The sequence below is a fragment of the Mycteria americana genome, chromosome 6 (assembly GCF_035582795.1).
Source record: "Mycteria americana isolate JAX WOST 10 ecotype Jacksonville Zoo and Gardens chromosome 6, USCA_MyAme_1.0, whole genome shotgun sequence".
NCBI lineage: Eukaryota > Metazoa > Chordata > Aves > Ciconiiformes > Ciconiidae > Mycteria > Mycteria americana.
In genome coordinates, this window is record NC_134370.1 from 49,106,286 (window position 1) to 49,132,195 (window position 25,910).

A 25,910-nucleotide genomic window follows, 5' to 3' on the forward strand; every position below is an offset into this window, starting at 1 on the left:
ACAGACCCTTGGGTCCAGGACTTCCAAGCCCTGGACAAATACCCATGGGGAATTTTCTGTATGGGTGACCTCACCCCTCCCATCCTTGCCATAAAACCAGCTTTTCTAGAGCTGCTGCCACATGTTGGCCGCACTCCGCTGTGTGGGAGTGACCCGAGGTCTCCCACTCTCCGTGACTGTGGGGACAGGAAACGATGAGGGAATGGTACCCAGAGGGATCCACAGGGACAGAAGGCATTTGATGCTCTGCCCTCTGATTGATTCATCTTTGAGGAAGCCCTGGAAGAACAGGCACTCTCACACGTCACCACAAGAACATGCAGAAGACAGGTTCTTCCCTAAAAGGGGGAACACCACCCATGGGAAGTACCTCCTGGAAGAAATTTGAGAGCTTACGGTCAAAACCACCTGTCCTACCATAATAAAACTCTCTAGAGAGAAGGGAGGAGAGGTGGGAGGACGATGATAGTTAGAGGTGGAAGAAGAAAAGATTACACCTTAGGAACATTCAGAAGATCTTCAGTGCCTTGGGAGGACAAAAGAGCACACCATCCTCCTGGCAACACAAAGATCGCTAAATGTTACCAATCGGGATCCCCAAGGATGTTTCATCTAACTCTCCCCACCTGACCTTTGGGAGCAGGGGTCCCAGGAAACACCAGCTGCCCACCCTGGTCCTTCCGCTCGCTCCTACCTGCTGAGCTCGCAGCAGAGCGGTCCTCCTGTACATGTAATCCTCCGATTTGATCACGTACACCATCTTATAGGAGTTCAGTTTGAATTTACACTCCAGCTTGTCCAAGCTCTCCACGTTCTCCATGGACTTCTTACTGTTTCCCTCCTTCCCTTCCTTCTCCTGCTGCTCCCGACCACGCTGACACTTACGGATCCGCCTCAGATTCCTGCAAATCAGAGAACCCCTCTTGGAATTAGTGCTCACCTTCTAGCACTACTAAGCTGGATGCAGCTGGTGGATCTGTGCTGGCCCGTCAAAAGCCTGGCAAATAGCTTGGAGCACAACTGCTTGTTGCAGTCATTCAGGCTCAGACCCCTACAACAAGTCAGCCCACTGGGTCTATCTTATTTCTGAAATTACAGCTATTGCGCAGTCAGCTCCCTGCTCATGAAAAGCCCTGATGTGGCACCCGCTGTTTTCAGGTAGAGGGTTACTGTAAGCCAAGGCAGGACTGCCAAAAAAACCCAATCTGGCAAGTCATCAGCCCTCACCCTCTCTGCCATCTGTGGACCATCCCATCTCTCAGTCACTGGAGAGCAGGAGCCTGGGGTGGACCCACAGGCTTTTAGGATGAACAGCAGCACGGTACCTCTACACCATGCTGCCAGGGTAAAGGCTTCTGTCATAGCATTAAAATACAGGTGAGACTGACCACCCAGCCCTGTGATGGAGTGCAGTCGCTCTGCCCTCTACGGCCAGGCACAGCCCATCAGGTAGGGGTCACAGCACAGCCTGGCCGCTCACCTTGGCAGGAAGACCGGTTTCTGGGCCAGGTGCTCCCGGAGCTCAGGGGAGGTAGAATCGGAGTTGACGTACCGCTCCACGTAGTCCGACCAGCGCTGGAAGTTAAGCACAGAGCACAGATCAGCCACTGCCTTCCCACCAAACAACATGGGATGGTTAAGGAGGCTAAGCCAGAAGTTATGTGGATGAACACAAGGTCACTTTTGAAGGCTCTGTGCATCTTATCCCCAAAAAGGCAGGTACAATGTTTTTCTATACAGTTTTGAGGGTTTTCTAATACAAAATAAACCAAGAAGGATTTGCCTACTCACATCACAGAAAGCTTTACCGTGTGTCCTTGATGTTTCTTTATCTTGTGCTAATGGACCACAACAACAGTCCACTGGACACTCTGGTCCAGTGCACCCTCGACCATCACAGTCAGCTCTCTGGACAAGCTGCTCTTACCTCTGCTTCTACGGGGTCATCAGAGTTCTCCTCTTCTGTGTCCAGCAGTTCAATGGTTAACTGAACTTGACCTCTACTCTGAATGAACATCAGCTATAAAGAAAAGGCAGAAGGGACTTCAGTAAGAGGTTTCAAACAGAAAAAACATCTTCCACTTCTCATTGGGGCAAAGGGAGAATGAAGCAAGTTGGTATAGTTTTAAGGGAAAAACCTGTGCTTCCCACATGCCTGACAGCAAAGGGAAAACACTAGCCAAATTGCACAATCTTTGAGGAACATTGAGAAGCTTTTTGAAAATCTTTCTTTTTGTTGTTGTTTTTGGAGTGGTGTGGGTCCTTCTTGAGCCCCCAAAATAAGTTTGACGGCAAGGGAAGAGAGATTATACACACAGGCTTTTACTCAAAGTAGTTTACTCACTTGGAAAGTACCCGACCACTTCCTGCATCTTAGGTGAAGGAAGTATGGATTTGATTAGCACAGTGCACCAGGTTTATTTAGCAATGTATACAGTCAGCAGTGATTTAATGCCCAGTCAGTATTAGCAGATCTCCCCACAGTTGACAAAGGTTGAGAGAAATGGGAGAGTTTGACCTAACAAATTAAAACCCGTGACAGCAAAGCAGTCAATATGACACAACCCAAACACATTGTGAAGCACATTGTGAAACAGCGTTGCTGTTTCAGGAAATATATTTCTCCTTGAAATCTCATTTCTGAGGGGCACTTACAGAAGCATTAACCTACGTGCCAAAAGCTGCCACTGAAGCTTTTCTTTCAACTTCCAGAGCTACAGAAAGTCCTCAGGGCTCTTGGGTGGACTTTTTAAAGGACTGGTGCCTCTCCCTTCTTAAAAGGCATCCCCCTCACTGCTTGCTGCTTTTACACCACAGTTCGCAGCCCGGCTTTACCTTGAAACAGTTCTCCTCTGACATGAGCTGCTCAGCTTTGCGCTGGTACGCGACCTCCAGAAGAGTACGAGAAGACTGGGAAGCGAGAAGACCTCCTGTTGCTCCGTTGTTGTTCTCTGACAGGTAGAGGTCTGTTACCTGCACACAGATCTCATCGCTCACTATGTGCTGGAGCTGCAAAAAGGAAGAAAGCAGGGATGGTGTTCATTAGGGAGTCTGCTACATGCCCATCAGCACAGAACAGAAAGAAACAAAGATGTAACCATGGGTTTAAGCCCAAGCAAAAAAAAAAAAAAAAAAAAAAAAGCTGAAAAAGCATGAGTTTAAGGCTACATTTTTAGTAGCTTCTTCCACTTGCAGATGATCTCTGCAGCTATGTAAAAAGACACAGTATCTTTAAAAAAAATCAGCAGGTGGCAAAGTACAGCTACTCAGAGAAAACCTATAGGCAGGGAACATCCTGATCAGCAGCAAGGGAGGAAGGGCTAGAGTACCATGACATAGTATATTCCCTCCACAGCAAGATGCTGCTGCTGTGTCTGAGGAGAGGGGTGGGAGATTTAGTATCAAATCCTTATTTTGTACAAGTTTAAAAATCAGAAGTCACTCGACTGTCTTTTGAATTCAGTTAATCTCTGGACTGAAGTACAGGGCTTCTGAAAAGCAGCTCTACCCCTCTGAAAAAGAAAAGGCCTTTCAAGCCATTCCACTTCTAGCCCCTTGTGTCTGTTTTTGTTCTTTACGCTACAAAAAGGCACATGAAGAATTTTTCCCTTGGTCACACATTCTTCCTACCAGCCCAATAAAAGGACTAGAGTTTAACAGCCCAAATGAGCTACTCAAACAGCCAGATAAAAGAGACAAAGCTTTTTAGAAAAGGCATGCACTGCTCCTACACCCCTGGTGAAATGGCATTATTTAAATGCCATTTAATGCTTTTTTTAAAGTTAAAGCAAGATTAGCTCTGGAGACGCTTTGAAGTTGAATACTTATATCCTAAAACTTCTGGAAAACAAAGGGAGAACTCTATACGCAGAGAGAGGATATTCTCAATAATTTAAATACATCAGAAATTATCTTTTATCATGTCTCTCTACACCAGTGTTAGAGCTGGGTTAAAAACACCCAGAATTTACCTGCTTACCCCTGAAATTCCCCATTTAGGCATACAACACTCCCCCTCCAACGCAGGCCTGGGCTGTCACTGCAGCAAACAACCCAGCTACTTTCTCTACACTGAACCATCCACCCTCCAGCCTTTGCTGGCAGTCACCTGTCGAACAATGCTCTGGATCAGCTTGTCCATGGTAAAGGCGATATAGGCGTGAATGGTGAACATTTCACGCAAGGAGTCCTCGTACTGCGACGAGTCCATGTTCCCATCCAGAAGATTGCGCACCATGTCCAGGAAGGCTGGGTAATAATCCTCAACATCGATGTCCACTGCAATGAGACCGAATGGGAGAGATTCTTCACACCACCCCCAGGAAGGGTTGCTTTTGAGTTTTGGTCCTCAGACTACCCAGTCAAGCTGAAGAGTTACTGGAATAGACTTAAGTTTGTCTTTTATAGACATTTAAATGAGTCCTTTTAAGGCCACGGGTACTTTCATAATCTCTTGCTTTCTAGCTCTAGCCTCCTCCATGAGGTCTTTATTTCTGAAAGACTTTTTAAAAATCTTTTAGTTAGGGAACTCAAGGGTACTTTAGATACGCAAGTGTAAAAAGAAAACTTATGAAATAACTGCTGCATATTACCATTCTGCTATTCGAGTCCCACATACCCCACACCTTCTCATCTCCTCCCTCAATTCAGTGCTGCCTAGTGATAATAAGAGAGATCCTCCTATTTTAAAGGGTCACTGCTGTAACATGCCTGAAGACACCAAGTAAGCCCTGTCAATATACTACGAAGAGAAGCATCTTTCTTCCCCAGCCTCCCACCAGAAGTCACTCACTAGGCTCCTTCAGTCGCAGCTGGATGGCAGGACTGTCACTCTTGTCTCGCTTTATGCCCAGCACTTCCCTCTCCCACTCCCTTTCCCGCGTCTCCTCTTCGATCTGCCGCTCGGCCTGGGTGCAGATCCTCAGCAGCCGCAAGCACAGGATCTGATGCAGCCGCATGAATATGTACCAGTTGCTGTTCACGTAGAAGAGATTGTAGACCTCATCCATGCCCCGCAGCTTCTGGGCTGTCGTGTTGTTGAACATCAGCTTGGTTTTGGGAGGACTGCCCCCAACACCGTTGTGCTTTTTTGCAGCCCCAGTAGCTTCATCCACATCCATTTCCTCTTCTTCCTCCTCTTCCACATCCGAGAGTTCACCTCGCTGAGCAAACAGTAGGTCTGGAATGAAGTGATACATGATCTGCTTGATTTTGTACTTGTCCTCTTTCTGGATTCCCGTCTGCCGCTTCACATGGTGGATGATGAGAGAGGCAGCATCTTCCAGGATCTGCTTGTCTTCATATGCTAGTGATAGGTGTGGGCCTGTGGGGACTCCAGCATTGTCTTCTGAAGCCTGTTCTTGCCTCTAACAAATGAGAAACATAGCACAAAAATTAGTCCCAAACACCTCTCTCCACCCAAGAGCATTTCAGAAAGCTCTGCCAGTGGCACAGACTTCCTCTCTCATCGAGCGGTGAGGAACAGGAACTGAAACTGCACTTGCAAGCTACATAAACTTGAGGGAAGGAAACTATTGGTGACCATCTTACCTCATCATAGATGCTTTCAATCTCATTGAGGAGACTCTTTGACCTGAGGACCTTGGTATCATTCTGCTTGAAGTTGATGCCCTGGTGGTCCAAGGATTTCAGGTAATACTTCTCATTCTGCTCTCGCCAGACTTTATTAAATCCTCTCTGGGCTTCTCGCCACTCTTCCTCTTTCATCTTTAACCTTGGATCAAGAAAAGAAGGGTGAGCTAAGAGACATAAAGGTCCCACTCTGAGCACATAAGGAAAACCTAAGCCTGTGGTTCCTGGCCAGCACTGACAAGAGCTGAACTCCTTATGAAATGGGCATAAATGAAAGCCATCCCACAGAACGGAGCTTTACAGGAAGGGCACCCTGCACACACTCTTCTGAATAAACCCCTCTGGACTTCTCTCATGTCTAAGTAACACAGCTCAGGAACAAAGTAGCTTGAAGGCTTGTGCTTCCCCCCATGGCATGCCAGGACAGCTAGAGGGTTTAGCATCCCTCTAGTCCCACTGTCCACAGCAGGGAGAGGGGCTGAAGGGACGGGAGAGCCACAGGAGCTGGCCCAGCTCTCTCAGAAATCCCCAGAAAGTTGTGTAGCTCCAGCTGCTGAAAAGGAGTAGCTTAGTTTGGATGATTAACAAAGTTATTGCCTTGCGGCAACGTGAGCTTCCTGGGAATAGACTCCTGAACCTCGACTCACTATCTCAAGCAAAGCATCTGATGCAGCTCAAGGCCCAGCTCACAGGAAGAGTGTCCTCGCAGCAGGGTGGGGAAGCTGTGACCTCGCAGGTATCCTGGGTAAGGCTGTTAGCCCCAGCTCTCAGAGCCCTGAGACACAGGAGTGACAGTCCCACAGAGATGGGAAGTGTCTGGGGAAGAGTATCTCCTCCTTACACACCTCCTCAAGCTTCCCCAAGGACTTGCAGCATCCACTCGCTTTTCTTGACCAAGGAAGGGGAAGTTGACAACAGAAACTGAACTGGGAATCTGAGGGTAACACAGCCACCTCAATCTGAACCCACGGTCACATACAGCCGCGGGATTTGGGAAGGGATTAAATTTAGCCCTGGATCAATCCACACAATACAGTTTCCTCATCTTACGCACGATGCCAACACTGGGGAAGAAATAAGGTTTAAGAGGAGACAACAAAAGCTCTACATCCCTCCAAGCTGAGCTAGTAAGGTTTTTGTTTCAGAAGAGTAATTCCCTCTTTCTAGGTGCTTATTATGAAATACAGCAACTGACCAGAACATAAAGTGCACTTCTTAAATTACAGCCTTGTGGAGGTCGCACCCTTTAGGGGCAGAAATTAGCTACTTTTACATACACCTGGATCACGTATGGTGCCTTATCCTTCGGTAGAGCCCCCCGGGGCAGGGTGCTAGAGAAGTCAGTACCTTTTCAGTACAATGGGAACAGCCACGGATGGGTTCTTCCGAAGTCCATCAATGATGTCGGCTGCTTTGTCAGCATATATCCTCTGGAGAGCCTTGCGGTGGATCACCTCCGAAGTGCCACCCAGAGTGTTGTCCAGCCGGAATTTGGCCTGTTCCTCGGCAGACAAGCGCGAGAGTTTCTTTTGGATTGCCTCAAGGACGCGGATCGTTGCCAAGTTGGTCTCCAAGACAACATCCAGCTGAAGCAAACGGTGCATTATCCATCATTGAATAGATAAAACATGATACTTCACAGAGGCTAACATTTAAGTGACATGAAACAAGAAGCCGTGCATGTTTAACAAGATGTTCTCAAGCAGTGGTTTCCATCTTCAGCTGCTCTAAAATAATCCAATTATATTTTATCTGCTACCCAGATAATACTGCATAAGAATTTAAAGGCTACCAGAACGATACTGTTAGGAAATTACATTTTCCACCTGGGAATAGAACACAATTGACAGTTACTCTACAAAAGGATGTGCTGAATCTGAGCGTATTCAGGTAATTGCCAAGCTAACTTCCATTTCAAGTCAAGATGTCAATCATTTAACATCCTGAACATATCACTTTTCAGATTATTACAGGGGAATGCATGTTCTCGTGCGCTACGTGGGCAGTAAGAACAGAAAAGATGCATCAATTATATGCTGGCCATTGAACAATTTCATCTGGAGCGGTGTGAACGAAGAGCTCTGCACAAAACGTGAGGGGCAGGGGTGGTAGCTTGGAGTGAGAGGTGGTTATGCAGCCACTGCTTCTTGAGTTAAGAGAACATGACCTTTTATGCAAAAAAACAGGCGACAGACACACAATAAAAACAGATTCTAAGCAGTAGTATTAAAGGTATAATTATATCAAGATCATGAACTGTTGACAGGACCCCAAGCTTTCCGAGACATGAATCAAGGAAAAACAATTTACCTCGAAACGCTCATCCTCGCACCTGTAGATGTGCTCTTCATATTGCGTCTTCTTGGAGCTCACGAATGTGGAGTCTTCGGACCAGGACGGGAAGGAGACCCAGGTGTCATTCAAAACCTTTGAGGGAGACAAGAGTCACAGTCAGTCTTCAAGGGCGTCACACTCCTCTGGCTGAGCCCAGTCTTCTGATGGAAGGATATAATTCCCCAGTTGCAAAAATTGTGTGCCCCTTCCAAAGCCCAGCATTCAGGGGGCAACCCCAAACAGCCAGAACAGAAACATCCAGGCAGTCTGTAAAATTCATTAGCTGGAGCTGTGAGAAGAAACTTGCAAGGGAAGAGAAAAAGAAAGGTGAAAGGAGCTTTTCCGTTACTTTGGATTAGTCAGCTGCAACCAGCTGGTTCATCATGCGTGTGATTCACCATTGACAACACTGGGTGGTCATCACGTCAGACATGACTGTTAGACAGTACGTGGTTTCTACCTCCAAATAAGGCTAATTGGGAATATAAATCCATACCCCAGCAACACCTTTCCTGACAAAGCAGCTGAGCACCTGCAGTTTTCACCACCTCCAAACAGGAACAGAACATTCAAAAGAAACCTCAAAGAGGCCAAAGGCAAAGAAACAAGGATTTTGGCAGGCAGTCTTGAAAGTCAGGCCCAGTTTTCATAAACCTGAAGCCTGAACAACTAAGTCATTAGATTCTCACAGGAAGAAAAGTTCATTGCTGCATCACACAAGACACTTTTGAGAGACTTGTCAGGGCTTAGATTAAAAAACTTACAATGTCTCTTGCCCAGGTTGTTTTCACTATCTTGCCACCACTTCAGCTGAACACCTATCACCACTGCTAACTGCATCTTCGTCACCCACATTTGTCCTCCCCATCTCTCAAGGAGTGTAAGGACACAAAACCCATGATGTTCCCAAACAGCAATCTCCTCACTATTTGTTGCAGGTGCCACTGCTGACTGCAGTCACCTAGGGAAGGGATTTCTGGGGCTCTCCCCTCCTCCAGTGAACGCTCTTAAGCATCATGTTTATTAACTGGCCTTCAGCAAGAGTCCTGCTCACTCACCCCCAAAACATTACCTTTAACACCAGTGAAGGAACAGGATCAGCCAGTACCATTCCCACTTTGACCAAAAGGTCATTACAAAACATTAAAGGTCTCAATGAGTACATCTGATCCTGCAGGAGTTTGTTGAGAGACCAGCTTTGACTCTTGACCAAGAAGGCTGGTTCCCTGTAGGGAGCCAATTTCCTGAAGCAATGCACCATTTCTGAAGACAAGAGGTCTTCGTAGCATTTCAGGTAGAAAGAAAGAAGCGTGTGAGGGACATGTGGGAGAATCTGTCTACAGAAAATGTGATTTCCTTTTAAGGTTGGACTAGAGACAACTCTGAAAGCAGATAAAGTGGGAATTTGGGTAAAAAGGTAGCAATAACCCTGAACTACATACTGCCTTGTAAAAGATGCCTGAGATCACATTAAGACCATGCAGAAAACTAGTTCTGCCATTTCCTGCTCAAGAGTTTAAGTTTGTAACCTTAATGTTCTTTTCACATGTTATACTACGTAAAACATCATATATATCTAATGCCCCTACATTTTATTTAAGTAGTTAAACATCACACCTATTTGGTGGGGTTTTTTTCCAGCTGCTCCCCAATGCTTCATGCAACCCTTTCACAAGCGCCACTGGAGAAGAGCTGATGCCAACCATCAAAGCCACGTGGGTATCGTATCTCCCAGCCAACTTCCAGCATAACCCATTCCTAGACTAACGCCTCACCCTGTGCAATAGCTTCTGGACACGATCCAGATGTTTGCGGGAGTGCCAAGTGCTCACTCGCCACTAGGAACACCTCAGGGCATGCTCACCTTGGGCTCCGACACGTACCGCAATGATCCCGAGCCAGGATGGTATGCCCGCACTTGCCTGGGTGCAGGAGCAGCATGGCTCAGTGCTGGATCAGTGCTAACCAGATCCACCATCCACCACAACAGGCAGCTGCCTGGCCCCAGCTCCATGCCCAGTGCCAGTTCTAGGGCGCAGGCAGCAGCACAACTCTGCTGCATGAGAGCAGACGTGTCCCGACATCCCTGGAAACCTTTTCATCATAGCTCAGGGATACAAAGTAAATTCCCCATCCTGTTCTACTGTTCCACTCATCCTTGCTCCATCCCTCTGAGAAGGCTAGGAATAACCTTCCTCTGTCACACAATTCCCATCCAAGAGCATCTTACCTCTTTACACAGTGGAGTCCGCCCCGTGCACTTGGGTTGCTGGTAGCTCTTGGGTAAGGCTCGGTAGCTGGAGCCCAGTCTTTTACAGGAGGCATAGTCTATCTCCATGGCAATCCCCTCGGTAGCCCGTTCCTTCGGATATGTCTCCATGTGAACAGACTCTTTATACCCCAGAAAGTTTTTAAACCAAGTGAACAATTCTGGGAATTTCCTAAAAATAAAATGAATGAAGTGAAGAACTAGCTAAGTAGAAATCAAACACCGCTGAGCTGTGATGCTGAGGCTAGAATTGATTCTACAGACAGACTGTGTCCAAAAAGACCCTCTGAATTATCAGTCTGGTGAGAGAAGGACCCTCTCTGCTCAATCTCACTTCCACAGAGCCTGATCAAATGGGAAGTGAGTAACTGTTTATTGATCAGGTGGTGGATTGCTCTCTTGGTGCAACGAAGGTGTTTTTGTATTATCCCCCCATATTGCCAAGGATAACAGACAAGCACCGATACACCCTCCAAATGCCTTGTGTGTACAGTCCCCACAAGAAAAGTAAGGAACAGCAGCCAAAGCTTTCACTGCAGGGGTAGCACCCATTGCAGGGTCACATCTAGGTCTCCCAAACTACCCTGGTAGTGAACTTGGGCCAGATTCCCAGTTGTTTGCCAACGTTCTTAACCTTAAAACAGACCTTTCCTTTCCAAAAGCAGCAAGAAGAAACTGAAAAGTGATTCTGTCACTACATAGCAAAAGGTTTCAGTGCTGAGCAATTGCTTCAACCAGCGCTGCCTCCCCAGACTACACAGACCAGCACAAATTGTGAAGAAGCCTTTGCCTGCAAGGCCTAAGCTTGCCTGCTTGTAGAGAAAAGTTTTCTGAAGAATTTATTAGTCTAAAATAGCGCGTCTGTTCAACTCCTCTTATCTCATGCAAAGCTCCAGCAATATGAGGAATCGAACCTGTTACTGAGGCTAATTGAATCACTGCTCATTTATTGCTTTTTCATTACATGACAGAAGATAATGTCCAACTCCAGAATAAGGAAATATTATAACCTGTATTATAACCTTTCCCAATACAGACATTCACCCTTACAGCTAGGAGCACAGATGGTAGATGAGAGAAATTCGGAATTTTTTGGTCGAATACTTCACCTTTCCTAGCTAAAGGTAGCATCCTGCTGATGCCTGACTAATTCCAGTGGAGCTACAGAAGGAGTAGAAGCTCCTTGGGGCAGTTTCTTTGCACAGTAGCTAGTGTAATGGGGTCCTGAACCCAATTTACATTGCTATTGCCTTCTCCCTCGGAACCAGGAACTCAATTCGCAGGAAGCGGGAACATTGAACTTGCTGCCCAAAGTTGATGAGAGGATATCGGTTGGTTTTAGCTGATTAATACAGAGTTCTGTACACTACTGGCAATCATGGAAGCCATAATTTCTATTTAAACTATAGTACTCCTTATCATTTTTGGCTACAGGACAGAATTCAGTTACTTTTTGCTTTTTTGAAATTTTAGTTTGTATCAGCACTCTTTTTTAAGGGACATTTCCTATGTAATTAGACAGCAAATCTTTTCTTGGGTGAAATAATCCATGATTCCAGAGCAAGACACTGCAATAACACGCTGCTAAATAATTCTGTTTGCTCTTCTGAAAAAGGAAGAAACACAGCAAGCAGTACCAGCACTGCTCTTGAATGCTGCCTGCCTGCCAAGACATAGCTAGGAATCCCTCTCTCACCTCCTCTTGGATAAAGAATAGAAAAGGGCAGTGCAGAAGAGCCTGAAGTTAGAAGGAAAACTGAAGCAGGGCACTTATTGTCCTGCTCCAAGTCTGAAAGCCTAAAAGACATGGCACTTGCACAGTATTAGCCGCTGAAGGGCTTCCAAGAACCAAAAGAATCACAGAATCGTATAGGCTGGAAAAGACCTTTAAGATCATTGAGTCCAACCGTAAACCTAACACTACCAAGACCACCACTACACCATGTCCCTAAGCACCTCATCCAAATGTCTTTTAAATACTTCCAGGGATGGTGACTCAGGGATGTCAACTCAACCACTTCCCTGGGCAGCCTGTTCCAATGCTTGATAACCCTTTCAGGGAAGTAAAATTTCCTAATATCCAGTCTAAACCTCCCCTGGTGCAACTTCAGGCCATTTCCTCTCGTCCTATCACTTGTTACCTGGGAGAAGAGACCGACCCCCACCTCTCTACAACCTCCTTTCAGGTAGTTGTAGAGAGCGATAAGGTCTCCCCTCAGCCTCCTTTTCTCCAGGCTAAACAATCCCAGTTCCCTCAGCCGCTCCTCATAAGACTTCTGCTCCAGACCCTTCACCAGCTTCGTTGCCCTTCTCTGGACATGCTCCAGCACCTCAATGTCCCTCTTGTAGTGAGGGGCCCAAAACTGAACGCAGTATTCGAGGTGCGGCCTCACCAGTGCAGAGTACAGGGGCACGATCACTTCCCTACTCCTGCTGGCCACGCTATTTTTGATACAAGCCAGGATGCCATTGTCTTTCTTGGCCACCTGGGCACACTGCTGGCTCGTATTCAGGCAGCTGTCAACCAACACCCCCAGGTCCTTTTCTGCCAGGCAGCTTTCCAGCCACTCTTCCCCAAGCCTGTAGCGTTGCATGGGGTTGTTGTGGCCCAAGTGCAGGACCTTGCACTTGAATCTTCCTGTATGCACCAGTATCTTGCACCAGGATGCACCAGTATCTTCCTGCCCATAGAGCAGCACATGGCACGTTACCATGTACATTCATGACACTCAGGCCAAGCTGGAGGGAATAGGAGATCAGAGAATGCACTGCCACAGAAGCAACTCGTGCAATCATTTAGTGGACAGACAATTAAGCAGTGGCAGGCTATTCAGATAAAAGTCGAGCCAACCAACAGCAGAGGAAGTGGGCAGCGCAGGGGGACTCCATCTCAGATGTACTTTGTGGCACAAGAAACCACTGCCCGGCTCTCGGAGCAGAGTTCCTCCTCCTCTGTGCCATGCAACCACACAAGATGCATTCCCCTGAACGACCACAAAGGTTAGCATTTCTTTCCCGGCTTTGCAACAGAAACAGACCAAGTGGAGTAAACTTTTCACCTCACATAAGGAAACAGACTCCACTTACCCCAGGAATGGAGAAACGAGCTGCACGAGCTCAGCCCGGGAGATCACCTCCTGGTTGAAAATAACCAGGCAGCGAAGGAAGTTTTCGTATGCTTCTGTGCTACGCAGAGCTTTGCGGACCTTAAAGAGAGAAGAAAAGAGGAAAACAGTTGCTGTCAGGGTGAGATCAAGCTGTGTATGCTATCACTGTCCAGGAGACCTGGATTCAACACTGTGCTTTCCATAGATGCATGGAGATTACATGTGGAACGAGAACGCAAATCTTTAAGTAAGCTGAAGAGAGGGTAACTTGCCCTGTACACAGGGCCAGACAAACAAATACCAACGTGAGCCATTTCCTTGCTGGGTATGCCCTGCAACATCAGCACCCGGTACATTACTCTGAAGAACGAAGTTGCAAGTGAAGAATGAAATCCCTCAAAGAACCCCCTAGCAGCTGGATTACGAAATGCTGGAAGCATGGACAACCTCAGTCGTAACTGCAGCACCACAAACCCACCCAGGCTGCCTTTAAACATCAGAGAATATTGCAAGTAGGGAGCAGGGGTAAGACGCCTGTGCCCTGGGTAATACCACTTCAGCCTCTGCCTGTGTTACAGCTTGGGTTATCACAGATAAGCCAGCTTCTGTAACCCTTATCTTCACAGTACGAGGAAACCAAACGATTCATACCAACACCATTACCCTTCCCACGAGAACAGTTAGCATCTACGCATCAGACAGAGATCTATCATCTTTAAGATATTCGTCATTATGGTTATAATTCTACAGCAGGGATTTCTAGGTTTACTCCTGTTAACACCTACACATCCTCCGAGCAATAGATTGGTTCCCAGTTACCATTAGCTGGTCTACAGCATGCTGCAAAACGCACCACATCATCAGGGAGCAACCAAGACTTTCATCGACACATGAATATTACTTAAAAGGCTTGTTTATGTTCACTATATACTCCCCTCTGAGCCATAAGGAAATGCATGGACATCTGAGGGAAGACACCAAGGTACTACTTGGAAACATCCCACATATCCTTCATTTGTTCTGTGTGGTAAACCAGCAACAGGTCACAACTGTGCAATTAATTAGATTCACCTCTCAGGGAAAAAAAAAAAAAAAAAAAACGATGTCGACATGAACCAGCTGATTTGTAAACTGAGCTCCCACACTGCACGCAGCTGGTTGTGGATGGGTACAACAAGCTGTGCCAACACAGCAAGACACGCCACGCACATCACTGGTTGTACAGGGATTTCATAAAGGTGAAAAAAATCTGGAGCGTGCATCACAGGAAAAAATTCCCATTCCTGCAAATAAACTGCATCAGCAGCGGGTGAAAAGCTGGAGAATGACCTTTGGGGAAAAGACACAAACATCCACGTAAAAAAGACCACCAGCCTTTTAAAAAAATTCAATGGATCTGACTTAGAGGTTGCATGATACATCTGAGGTCAAGCTGACAAATGTTATCAGGGTGGTATATATATCACGTATTTCACTGTGATAAAAATCCAGATGTTTACATACTAAGAACATAAATCAATGACATGACACAGCCTTCTCTGAATCTTGCTTCTCACCTTCTCAAAGAAGAGAGATTCTGTCCCCACACCATGTTTGCTGGCTTCTGCCAAGGACTGGTCTTTTAAACCAAGCAGCTTCGGTTTCTTCTGTTAACAAAAAAAACAGAAAAGCAAGGAAAAAAAAAAAAGGGCTGTTCAGCAGAGCAAGTTGCCATATTTTGATTATCTGTCACAGAAGGGTTTCAGCTTCCTGACCCCACCATTTGCTTTCAAATAAAAGAAAGGTGGCTTTTTTGGAAGGAAACTTGCATGAAAGTGTATGTCACAAGTTAAGCTATCAAAGGTTAATCAGTAGCATAGAACACCAAATATTTTTAATACACTGTTGCATCCTTTTCTGTAACTAGTTGATTGAAACAGTCACTGGTTGTAGCATATCTCATTTTTCCAAGTAGTTTGCAGAATTACCAAAATAAAATCTGGTTTTTTTTCCTATCACTCACCCAGTTCTTTAAGTGTTACACCTCCCTAAAATCAGTATATTCCTTTTTCTCTCTTGCATTCCACTGCAAGATCCTTTATTTTCCCCATACCACCATTCTCAGAAAGGCCAAAAGCTGCCTCCAAAATTTTATTTTGCTGCCCTTTATTTGAGGAGGAGGAGAAAGAATAGAAGGGGAAGTAAATCACTGGGTTTAAAAGATACAGTTATGTGTGCTAATGCTTTTCATCACAAAGCAAGATACACCACCTTCAAATAAAGCAGGCGAACTTGTCTAATGCACAAACACTAAACCACCTGGCCACGAGACCATTTTTATTACACTACAAAGCCTTGCACTCTCAAAATGTGCGTCATTTGAAAAGGGCAAACTCTGCTAAGAGAATAATCATTCATCATTGTATTATAAGGTTTATCACAGGAAAGATGAGCAAACATGATTCCACTGCATCTGCTCCAAGTTCTACTACAATAAAGCTTTTGGGCATACCTTTATCTTTCCCTCAGCTTATCTTCCCACGTGCCTTAGAAACATCGCAACAAATTTTAGAAAAACTTACATTATGATTTTACTGAGACTTTTACCTCCACACCCCACATCTCCCCCTCATCACCGAACACTGCTTTATTAACCAATAAAACTATTCCCACGCATTCTGCAGCATCCTAATAAAGTGGGGACAGCCTTATTTTTCCCAAGCCAGTACAGTAACTATTACCACCCTCAGGTACAGATAACACCATCAGTTTGCGAAAATCAGAGACAAAGCCTTGCGCTTAGAAACAAGGAATTCAAAAAGTTTCCTTTAAAGGCACGCATTAGTTTCTGTTTTCTCAGGCTGCAGCCTGCACCGCAAAAATCGCACAGACTTATACAACGCATCCCGCTCTGCCACAGCCTTCTGGGAAAAACAGGGCTGCTGAATGAGCAGCACACGCTCTTACCTTCACCGGAGGGGTTGCTCCAGTTCCCGAGTGCCGTCGGATCTGACAGCCATTCTGGTTGGGTCTTTGCTGTTTGTTGTTGAGCTGTGGCTTCTTCACCGTGCCACCGTGATCATTTCTTACCGATTCCACTTTCTCTGCAGTTGTCTTACTTAACAGCTTATTTAGAGACAAACCCATAAGACCATTAGAGCTGAGTTCCACGCATCCAGGCAAAAAAATATGCCTGCTCCTCCTAGCTCTAGATGACCAATGTATTCTACCACAGTTACTGCAGTCTTAGAACAACCCTTTTAGGCAAAGGGATTGTATTTATAAGACAAGTTATGGCCAGAAAACACAGTTTATCACCCTGATCCCATTCCCACACTCAGTAAAAGATCACTCCAAAAAAAAAAAACCCAAGAAACAAACAGCAAAAGCACATTTTTCTGAACTCTGGCTACATACAGGACAGTTTTGCACTAGGCATTTCAGTTCCAGTCTATCTCCAAGAAGACTCACCACAGAGCTGTTGGCATCAGGCAGGAACTGCCCGAACTCTGAGAGCAGATCCTCCTGGTTCTTGAAGAGGCGAGCCACCTGCGCGTACACCTCCTGCTCCGTCAAAGCTGGCGTGTAATTACCTCCTGCCTCCTTGGCATTACGCTGCTCTTTCTGTAATAGGAAAGAGGAGAAGCATCAGAAGAAAGGACGCACAAAATATTTAAGTGACAAAGAAAAACAAAACAAACCCCTCAGTGATATAAAGAACAAAACAGCAAAGGTCTCAGCATCTTACGTAAAGAATTATACTACATTAATAGTATGATTCTTATATATACACTGTATACTAAATGCCCAGCTGGCCCTGGACTAGTAGGACGCCGATCAAGGAATGCATTTCTTTACTCTTAACATAGTACTACGGCCGTGTTGTCTCCTTCTGATCCATGCTCACGGAAAAACGCCAAATATGATTTTTGAAAAGGCATTTCAGACACTGGCAAATAAAGATGAAGGACTGAAATCTATTATTTCATGGTGCTACGCAATCTCTCAATTTGCAACAATTCTGCTTAGCTTGCTGGCCAATGCTAATCTAGCAGAAGACCCAAATGCAACTCTTGGACAGGTGCAGTTTGCTCCCATGGCAAAGAAAGAGAAATAGTCATACATATACTCAAACCTGCCTTGTTAGCACTCACCTGATATGTATGGAGGATCTCCAGGAAGGCTTTGTAGATGTCTGGCTGTCCCTGGAACCTATTCTTGATCTTGTTGACATAGTTGATGGCATGATTAAACTCAACGGGCTGATTGTTCTGCAGGGATGGTGTGGTTCCCAGAGAGATTGTCACAGGTGTATGAGGTTGGACTGGTGGCGAGCGTGGTGATGCATATGGTGGAATTGGGGGAGTTTGCTGGCTGGCGGGAGTATGTGCCTGCAACTGTGATGGCTAAGAAGAAAAGAAGCCATGTTAGAAATTAGCAGATTCCTTTATGTTTGGAATAATGGCATTTTTATTCCACGTATGCACCATATCCACAGGAAACAATCCAGCATATAACTGTATCTGATGCCAACGGTGGAACAACATGGATTCAACAGAGATACCTCTGAGCTGGAGTATCACAACTGGACGAAATCTCCTGCTACCACATCCAAACAACCTCTTCCCTGGCCCTGGACGACTTTTGCTGCACTGCCTTAAAAGACTGGTCTTTTTAAACTGTTACCAAACAATTATTCCCTTCACAGGTCTAGGGAATTTTAACGATATCTTTCATAAACCAAACATTTCCTAGTGGCTGTCTAAGCAGAAACTGCTGTTGAGAGTCAAAATTAAGAAGTACCATTTCACAGTCAGAGTTGGGTTTTAAAGATTAACAGAAGCACAAATAAGCAGAAGAAAAGTATTATTGAAAGCAAATAAATAGATAAATATTTAGTGGGCCAGTAGAGACTACAATTCATCAGAAAGACAAAACACCCGGACCATTCAAGCTGTTGACAGCTGTTTTTCCTTGCTAACTGCTTTTGACTGAAATCTGACAAGAGACACATACTATCTCAAAAATTTAACAGAGCCAAAATGCACAGGCATGGCTTGCTCCAACACTCCAAGTTATTTTGCCCCTAGTGAAGAACTCTGGGATGCATAAAGTAAGGCAACAGCAAGGGAAAACTGGAATTTTTTTCAATATTGAGACAAAGAGCAGGCAGATAAAGCTCTCCAAGTAATTATTTTGAATACTCTTAATAGACACCTAGCAGCCACAGGAAAACTTAGCAGCAGTTTTGAGGTGGCAATTTTAAATGCAAATGGAAGTATTCATTCCTGTCACCTTCCAAACTTCAAAATGTGTATTACACAGAGTTTTCACTACTGACAGTGTAGATAACAGTCTTGGGATGGCCAGAAGCATCCTATTAGAAGATCCTGCCTTGCTCACTTGCAACTTTACCTGTTGGGTAAGGAAATATCACTTCAATATCTAGCATGTTCCTCAGGTTCATGTTAAAGTTTCAGCAAAAATAGTTCAATTCTTTGCAGGATGATGACATGGGGAGAAAACCACTTAGCCTGCAGTGGTGAGAAAGAGACTGCTACCTCTTCACTGAGGGCATGTACTACTACTTCGGAGAAAAGCCTTGAAATCTGGCACAGGTAAGTTAATCCCGGAATGCCTTAGCTTTGCAGTTTTCAGCTTTGTAAATCTTTTAGCACGTTTTTCTTTGCCATTTCTGAACAGGAGGTTGCAAGTCGCACCAATGTTTGTCTAGGGATCATCTTATTGCCACATTTTAAATCCTGCTGCTTTCTAACTGCATATTCCTTTTTTTTTTCTTTCCCAGCCAATTGTTAGCTATTGCACAGTTTAGAGATTAACCCTTGAAACTTTGGGGACTCTTTCCCTCCCTAAGGCTCTCAAATCTTTCCACATTTTGAGGCTGAAATACATAATATTTTATCTAGAGTAAGCTCCCTGAATGCCTCTTGTATTATCCTATTCTGTTTTCAATCACATAAAATACATCTGTTGGACAGTAGCATCTGGATTATATCTAAAGCAGAGAGTCAAATTCCCTTTGTTATTGAAAGGTCTTAGTTTCAGGCGCACAAACCAATACCTAAAGGCAACATTATGGTCATCTTGCCTGAACTCTTGCACTTCAGATTTTGCCAGTAACTCCTGCACCCATCCAGCTGATGGCTGAACTAGACCCTTTTACAAAACATGTCCAATCTGAAAAAAAGATTTCAGGCAATGCAGAATCTACCAAATAAATCAAACTCTTCTAAATGCTTAATTGTCCCAAGCATTTGAAACCACACACACACTTTCACACTAAGAGCAACATCTTTATCACAGCCGCGGTGTTATGGGGAATTTCTTGGGACTTCAGTTATTCTGAGACAATATACACAAAAGCAGGCAGTTCAACACGTGCCCACTGCTTTAACTACAAAGCCCTTCTTGCAAAGTCAAATGTATTTCAGGGACCTTTGTCCTGGGACTGCTACATCACTCTCTGAATAACACGTGGACATTTTACCAGATGCTCTGAGCATCTTTCGGTTCCCCACTGAAAGCAACAAGGCCTTTACAAACCCTTAAGGTGGCTTATTTGAATTATTGTCAAATCCACTAGGACACATCTTGAAGTTTGAAAAGAAGAAACTAATCCAGAAGAAGCACAACACACACAGGTTCACAAATACTATGAAAAAGCAGTGTGGAAGTTCCTTTTTCGCTCTCTAGCTCCATACCAGTTTCAGCTGGAGGCAGCAGGATCCCCATGTTATCAATGTATGTCATTCGAAGTCTCTCACCTTACTGATTTTGGCAGGTGGTGGCTGTGGTGCTGGCTGTGCTGGTGTTGGGGTTGATTGCGCTGAAGGCTGCGACTGATGTTGAGGCTGGGGCTGCGGCTGGGGCTGCAAGCCGTGAGTGGGGATCTGGTGAACCTGCCCTGGTGTTGTCACATTCACCATATCATTTGTTTGCACCTCAATCTTGTAACCAGGTGGCAGGAAGGTGTTGAAACCCATGATCAAGTCTGGGTGGCCTTTGAAGAGCTGTGATACACGGCTGATCACTCCTGGAGTATCAATACTGAAGAAGGAGTAAGATCGAAATGTCACGATCCTCGAGGACCTTTTCAGTTGTACAGCAAGTTCTCCACACAAGAATTTTCCATTAGAATTCTTACCTTATCACCTCTAACCTATGAAACAATGAAAACTGATTCCTATAAATACACCACTGAACTCAAGAACAACATTAGAATTATTTTATTAGCCCAGACAGCATTTTATATCCATGAGATCTAGTCCCAAGTCTGACCATTATTAACAGGCAGACAACCACACAGCCAGATGAATCAGCTATCAAGGCTGAACCTGTGAACTCCCACTCTAAGCAGAGATTTAGTATAAATGAAGAGATGCGTTTAACCTTCAGGAAAGAAAGCACACAACTGCTTTTACGCTACTGCTAGAGGTGTGTTACTCTGCACACGGAAGGACAGAATTTAGCTCCTGCTCTGTGCTCCCATGCCCCCATACACTCTTCCTAACCTGGAAGGAAGCAGCAAAATGCAGATTGTTACCTTTGAGATTTAAATTCCTTCATAATATCCAAGAAGTCATTGTAGACCTGTGGCTGGCTACCAAATTGCAGCTTCACCTGGTCCAGATAAGACAATGCATCCTCCACCTGGAGACAGAACAGACAGGTTGTATAGCAGAGAAGATTTTATTTCACCTCCCATTGTTCTGCAAAACACACATTATTTGAAAACACAGCTGTCAGCCCTGAGCCTGGGCAGGGAAGTAAAGTGCAAAAGATCATGAGCCTGGTTAGTGTACTACCAGCACCATTTGAATAAGAGATACTCACTCCCCACTCCTGGCTCACAAGATAAAACTGTATCAAAAAGAAACAAAAAGGAAAAAAAGCGACACAGATCAGCAGATTTACTCAGCGAAAAAAAAAATACTCCAAATTTACCATCACTGAAGTGTCTGCTAGGATAAACAGAAGTAGACTGAGTATTTTTCCTGCATTCATATGTGGAAATTATTATGGAAGTCTAAGAATAAGCAGAAAGTAGGAATGACATATTCAGTGTAGTAGATGTCTGCCAGGTACACGCTTGCACTTTTTTCAAAAAGCCAGGCATTTCAGTTCGGCATATAAGGATTTCGAAAATGGCAACTGTAGGCGGTAAATTGTTTTACACCTCAAACAGCAAGAAGTTTATGAACCGTTCGTGTACCAACATCCAATTTTCAGATGTACTGAAAGAACAGCCACAGCCTAAAGCGAGAGCTCTGAGTCCCTGTCGCCTCCGACAGCCAGGCCACACGCTCATCAGCTGCAAGAGCTACATACAGAACCTCTCTTTTGTCTGAAATTAAACAACAGCAAAGGAAGAAAGACTATTACGTATAGCCCCAATCTTGCGTCGGCAGAGAATTTGCCATCGATTTTGCTGGGAGAAAGAACCACACATTTTGAAACCATTTTCAGAGGTCTCTAGAAATGAAGTGTCCTACATTCAGCAAAAGGAAAGGGCCTCTCACCCAACAAGGTGGTGGGTTGCACCAAAACTGGAAGAGACTTGCACCGTATTTGGAAGAGACTAAGAAGTAGGCATCAGTTCATATATATGTGCCTTCTCACCAGAGCTGAACCAAATGTAGCTACTTAAAGGGGTTATTTTTGGTGGAGTTTTCTCTTTTTTTAAGGATTTTACAGCACATAACCCAAGAATAGAGCCTTCCTTACTCCCAAATTACTCCCACACAACCACCCACATATGCCATGTGTTCAGAAAAGCACCAAATGTTTTGGCAATTTAACCCATTCATACAAATACTCTGAGCAATACTTCTTTCTTTTCCTTCCTGCCCCCAATCTTTTCCTAGCAAGTCCATTTTTTACTATGGTATTTGAAACAAGAGGGTTTCAGCAGAAAGAGAAGTCCCTTTCTGCATTCAATAGTCCTCCAAACAGGAGAAGCATCTAAGTCTTGTCAAGAAAGCTTTTAGGAGGTCACCACCTGGCTTTGCAGGGAGGCCTCCCCTACACACCGAACAGAAAAAAGCCCCTGGTTGCCCAAGGATTTAGGCAGAGGTTGGTTTACTTAAGGCAGCAATGCTCAGCATTACCTTGAGCCTCTGGAACTGCTGCTGCCCCTGCACGGGCACGGCTGGTGGGGTGGGGTGAGTGTGGCTCTGCACCACCTGGCTCCCATGAGGCTGCACCGGCGCAGTGTGGTGGTGGCCGCTGTGGACGGCTGCGATGGCTGGCCCATGGCTGCCCGAGCTCTGTGGCACGGCCGACACCTGGCAAGGCAAAGAGGACGTCATGTACGGCTATGGCTTCGTGGCTGCCTCCGCTCGCTGCATGGGCAGAGAGCAAGATCAGTCTTCCCAGACCCAGGTACACAAGTAAAATTTTAAGGAAGCAGAACACAGTCAGTTTGACCCTTAACCATGACTGCTAACAACCTTACTCAAAAAATATCTTTTGTTTTCTTCAACAATGATGCAGAGAGACCTAAAAATGAAACAAGACAACTCTCATCCTATATTCCAAATATAGGAGAGCCCTCTCTGCAAACATGTTACAAATGCAGGTTTCTCTCCAGTCTGCAGACTCACTGGCTATCTAGTCACTAACACTGACATAAAGACCTGCAAATGGGGCATAAAATGGGATTTTTAGTCTGACAGAGTCAAGTCTCTCTTTTCTCTATGACACTTATATGTCACAAGCAATAATCTGAACGAATGAATGAATGTTTACGAGCTTCTACACTCTTGCCATTCAGTTTGGGTACTGAAGTCAAACTGTGGCCCTCTGGCACCAGCAGACTCAGGGGAAAACTCAGCTTGGTATCTCCCCCTAGAAAAACAGGGAAAGGAACAGAAGGCATGCACTTTTTGGGTCTCCTTCACACATTAAACCAGGAAAGTTTCAATCTGGAAAATCCATTAAATGAGCCTTTAAAAAAATTTTTAAAACTAAATTACTTTTCATTTTACACAAACTTAGTTTTCTATTCAAGCCTCTTTTAGATAGGATATACTTTTTTTAATCCTTCTCATGAACAAGAAACTATTCGCTTGCTGGTCCATCCAAGTTCTTTTGAGGAAGGACTGCCAGCATAAACACACTCTCTTCCAGTCCCTGCGAGTGTCTGCCTGCAGGCTCTTCAGCTCTGTGGCTGCTACCATCAGTGTGAGCATCCCTTCTGCAGAAGTAAGGAAGAAGCTGTGTGTAAAATTAGGCACTAGACAGGGAGAGCAGCTCACCAGCAACACAAGCATGGAAGATGCAACATGCCAAAAACATGGCAAAGGCAAGTAACAGGAACAGCCTTTCCCTGGTCTTTCACTGGGAGGTATCTCCAGTGTACTCTTCAAGCACATTTTTTTCTCTCCCCAGCTGACAGCTCCTTGCAAAGGAGGCAAGAGAGGGAAGAGTGCCACCTAATGACTCTGGGTAACATTTTCTGAAACATTTCAATTTTCCTGAAAGTCTCCAATCTAAATGCTGATCCAATCCAGTCTGTTAAGGTTAAGATCACCCAAGATGTCATATGCCTGTGACAGAGCAACCATAAGGACAAACCTTTTCCTGGTGAAGAAAAGAAAAATGGAGAAAAAGCCCTGCACGCGTTTGCCTCTAGGATTTGGAGACCATGATCTGAGAGAATCATTAAAAGAATCATGTTCAAAAAAGCCAAATGACACCACGTTTGTTCTGAACGTGAATGAAGCCAATAGTCTTAAAGCAAGTGCTTAAAATGATACATATGATAAACACTTTGTGCAATCTTGGTTTTTCTTTAGGAAGCCTTGGTTACTAAAATAAACCTTGTCTGTCTCAAATACAGAATTCTACCATGAAATGACACGGTGCTAGCCGGTCACGCAGCAGGACCACAGCTGATCCCCCAAGGTGCAGCTAAGGGATGAGCGCACACACCTGGTAGCTGGGAGTTACAGAGTACTGAATCCCCGTGGCAGACTGCATGGTCTCCGAAACCGCCTCATAGACTGGAGGAGCCGGGGCAAGCACGCGGTGCTGGTGTTGAAAAGCTTCGGTGCTGCTGGTGATACGTCTCTGCTGCGACGCATACACGGGTGACTCCTGCTCATCCAATCGTCGCTTCATTCTGAACTCATGCTCGGGAAGCACTACAAAACCTGTTAAAAACAGACCAATTAACAAACACAATTGATTCATCATTCCCTGCCAGCGCCATGGACGCCAAGTTCACCAAGAGCAGGCAGGGCAAGTTTCTGTCTATTCATTTAGGTTGCTGATATCTTGAGATAAGAAAGTGGAATTAAGATTCAGCTTTCTGCATAAAATATGCAATCGCGTTTTATCACAAAAAAGACAGCCTTATTGTTGGAAATAAAATACTCTGCTTAAAAGTTAATGATTTCTTCACTCTCACCTAAAGGATGTTGCTAGCATGGGCATCTTAAGCAGACACAGGCCCTGAGCAATGCAAAGCTCAATGTATGCAGTATTTGAACACAACAGACTGGGGGAGGGTGCATTACCTACACACAGCCCGGACAAAGTTGCCTACATTGAAAGCAGAAAAAAACACCCACCTCCTGGACAGTCCAGGTAGGATGACAGCCAGCTGTGAGAGATGTTTTAAAAATGTGGGAGGAAGGGGGAAGAAGGAGGCAAAAAGCAGGATGCATAGTCAGATTTTGAAATCACTTACAAAGCCCCAAAGTAAAGCGTTCTCTGTTTAATATACATAAGACATGTATAACCCCAGTGAAACCCACAGACCCACTACACCAGGAGTATTTTGGATACCATATGCCACACAGCTGTGGTCCTCCCAGCATCCTGCCCCCACTCACCAGCACCAAGCCGAAGAGTGCAAAGCGGAGCAGTGCTAGCAGGCACTGTGCTGGCATCCTGCATGCCTGCCAGGGATGCCAGTGAGCACTGATCAGCAGCTCCCCCACTTACTCTCCAGTATTTTTCTTCTCCAACATGCAGGCGTGTTCCTGCCCTACTCTAAGTGTCTTTATGCAACTTCATTTCACATCAAATCTGACAGGTCATTTTGCCACTGTCCCGCTCCTAAAAGTGCCATGAATTCTTCGCTCTGTTTGATTGAACTATTCACCTACTCTTCTGCAAGCAAATTCCAGTGCTGTTTTCTATGCTTCAATAGTTATTGCCATCCTTGAGATGTTACCTGCTGTTCATCAAACTACTGGGTGTTCAAAAGCATATGCAGCCTATTAAGGTGTTTGATCAACAGAGAATAGAGTGAAATCCACCTCTAATTCATCAGGACCTCTCCCAAGCAAGTCCTTTTCAGATCCAATGCAGTTAAACACATTCATTGCTAACATGGACACATGGATAAACAAGAGGGAACGAAGTTCCCTCAGAATAATGGTACAACAGCCAACTAAGCCAATTCTTATCTACCAAGTCAGGATAGCTCTTCACAGTCTAAATCCATCATTAACCAAAGAACCCAAAGATCATTCATCAACATCTCAGTGCATGTCAAATATGTAAACAGCAACCAGCAGCACAGGGTTCAGAATAGATCTACGTGGGCTTGAAAACACAGGCTTTGTGCAATGAAGTGTTTTCCCCTCTGTATCACTCTT

General features: G+C 45.0%; 1 protein-coding gene across 2 annotated transcripts in view; it reads right to left on the bottom strand.

Annotated features, from left to right (window-relative positions):
- The window catches only part of SIN3A (SIN3 transcription regulator family member A), a 37,070-nt gene that overhangs the window by 3,286 nt on the left and 7,874 nt on the right, over positions 1 to 25,910 (bottom strand). For both annotated transcript variants that reach the window (XM_075505671.1, XM_075505670.1), the window contains exons 2-20: positions 24,235 to 24,455; positions 22,410 to 22,586; positions 20,846 to 20,952; positions 20,067 to 20,349; positions 17,436 to 17,687; positions 16,753 to 16,905; positions 16,249 to 16,407; positions 14,859 to 14,948; positions 13,283 to 13,401; positions 10,157 to 10,367; positions 7,903 to 8,019; positions 6,940 to 7,178; positions 5,551 to 5,734; positions 4,793 to 5,366; positions 4,109 to 4,278; positions 2,836 to 3,009; positions 1,928 to 2,020; positions 1,481 to 1,575; positions 695 to 902 (exon numbers count right to left, since the gene is read on the bottom strand). In XM_075505671.1, coding sequence (XP_075361786.1) covers positions 695 to 902; positions 1,481 to 1,575; positions 1,928 to 2,020; positions 2,836 to 3,009; positions 4,109 to 4,278; positions 4,793 to 5,366; positions 5,551 to 5,734; positions 6,940 to 7,178; positions 7,903 to 8,019; positions 10,157 to 10,367; positions 13,283 to 13,401; positions 14,859 to 14,948; positions 16,249 to 16,407; positions 16,753 to 16,905; positions 17,436 to 17,687; positions 20,067 to 20,349; positions 20,846 to 20,952; positions 22,410 to 22,586; positions 24,235 to 24,423 — 3,594 coding nt within the window. In that variant the 5' untranslated portion in view covers positions 24,424 to 24,455. The remainder of the gene's footprint in view (positions 1 to 694; positions 903 to 1,480; positions 1,576 to 1,927; positions 2,021 to 2,835; positions 3,010 to 4,108; positions 4,279 to 4,792; positions 5,367 to 5,550; positions 5,735 to 6,939; positions 7,179 to 7,902; positions 8,020 to 10,156; positions 10,368 to 13,282; positions 13,402 to 14,858; positions 14,949 to 16,248; positions 16,408 to 16,752; positions 16,906 to 17,435; positions 17,688 to 20,066; positions 20,350 to 20,845; positions 20,953 to 22,409; positions 22,587 to 24,234; positions 24,456 to 25,910) is intronic.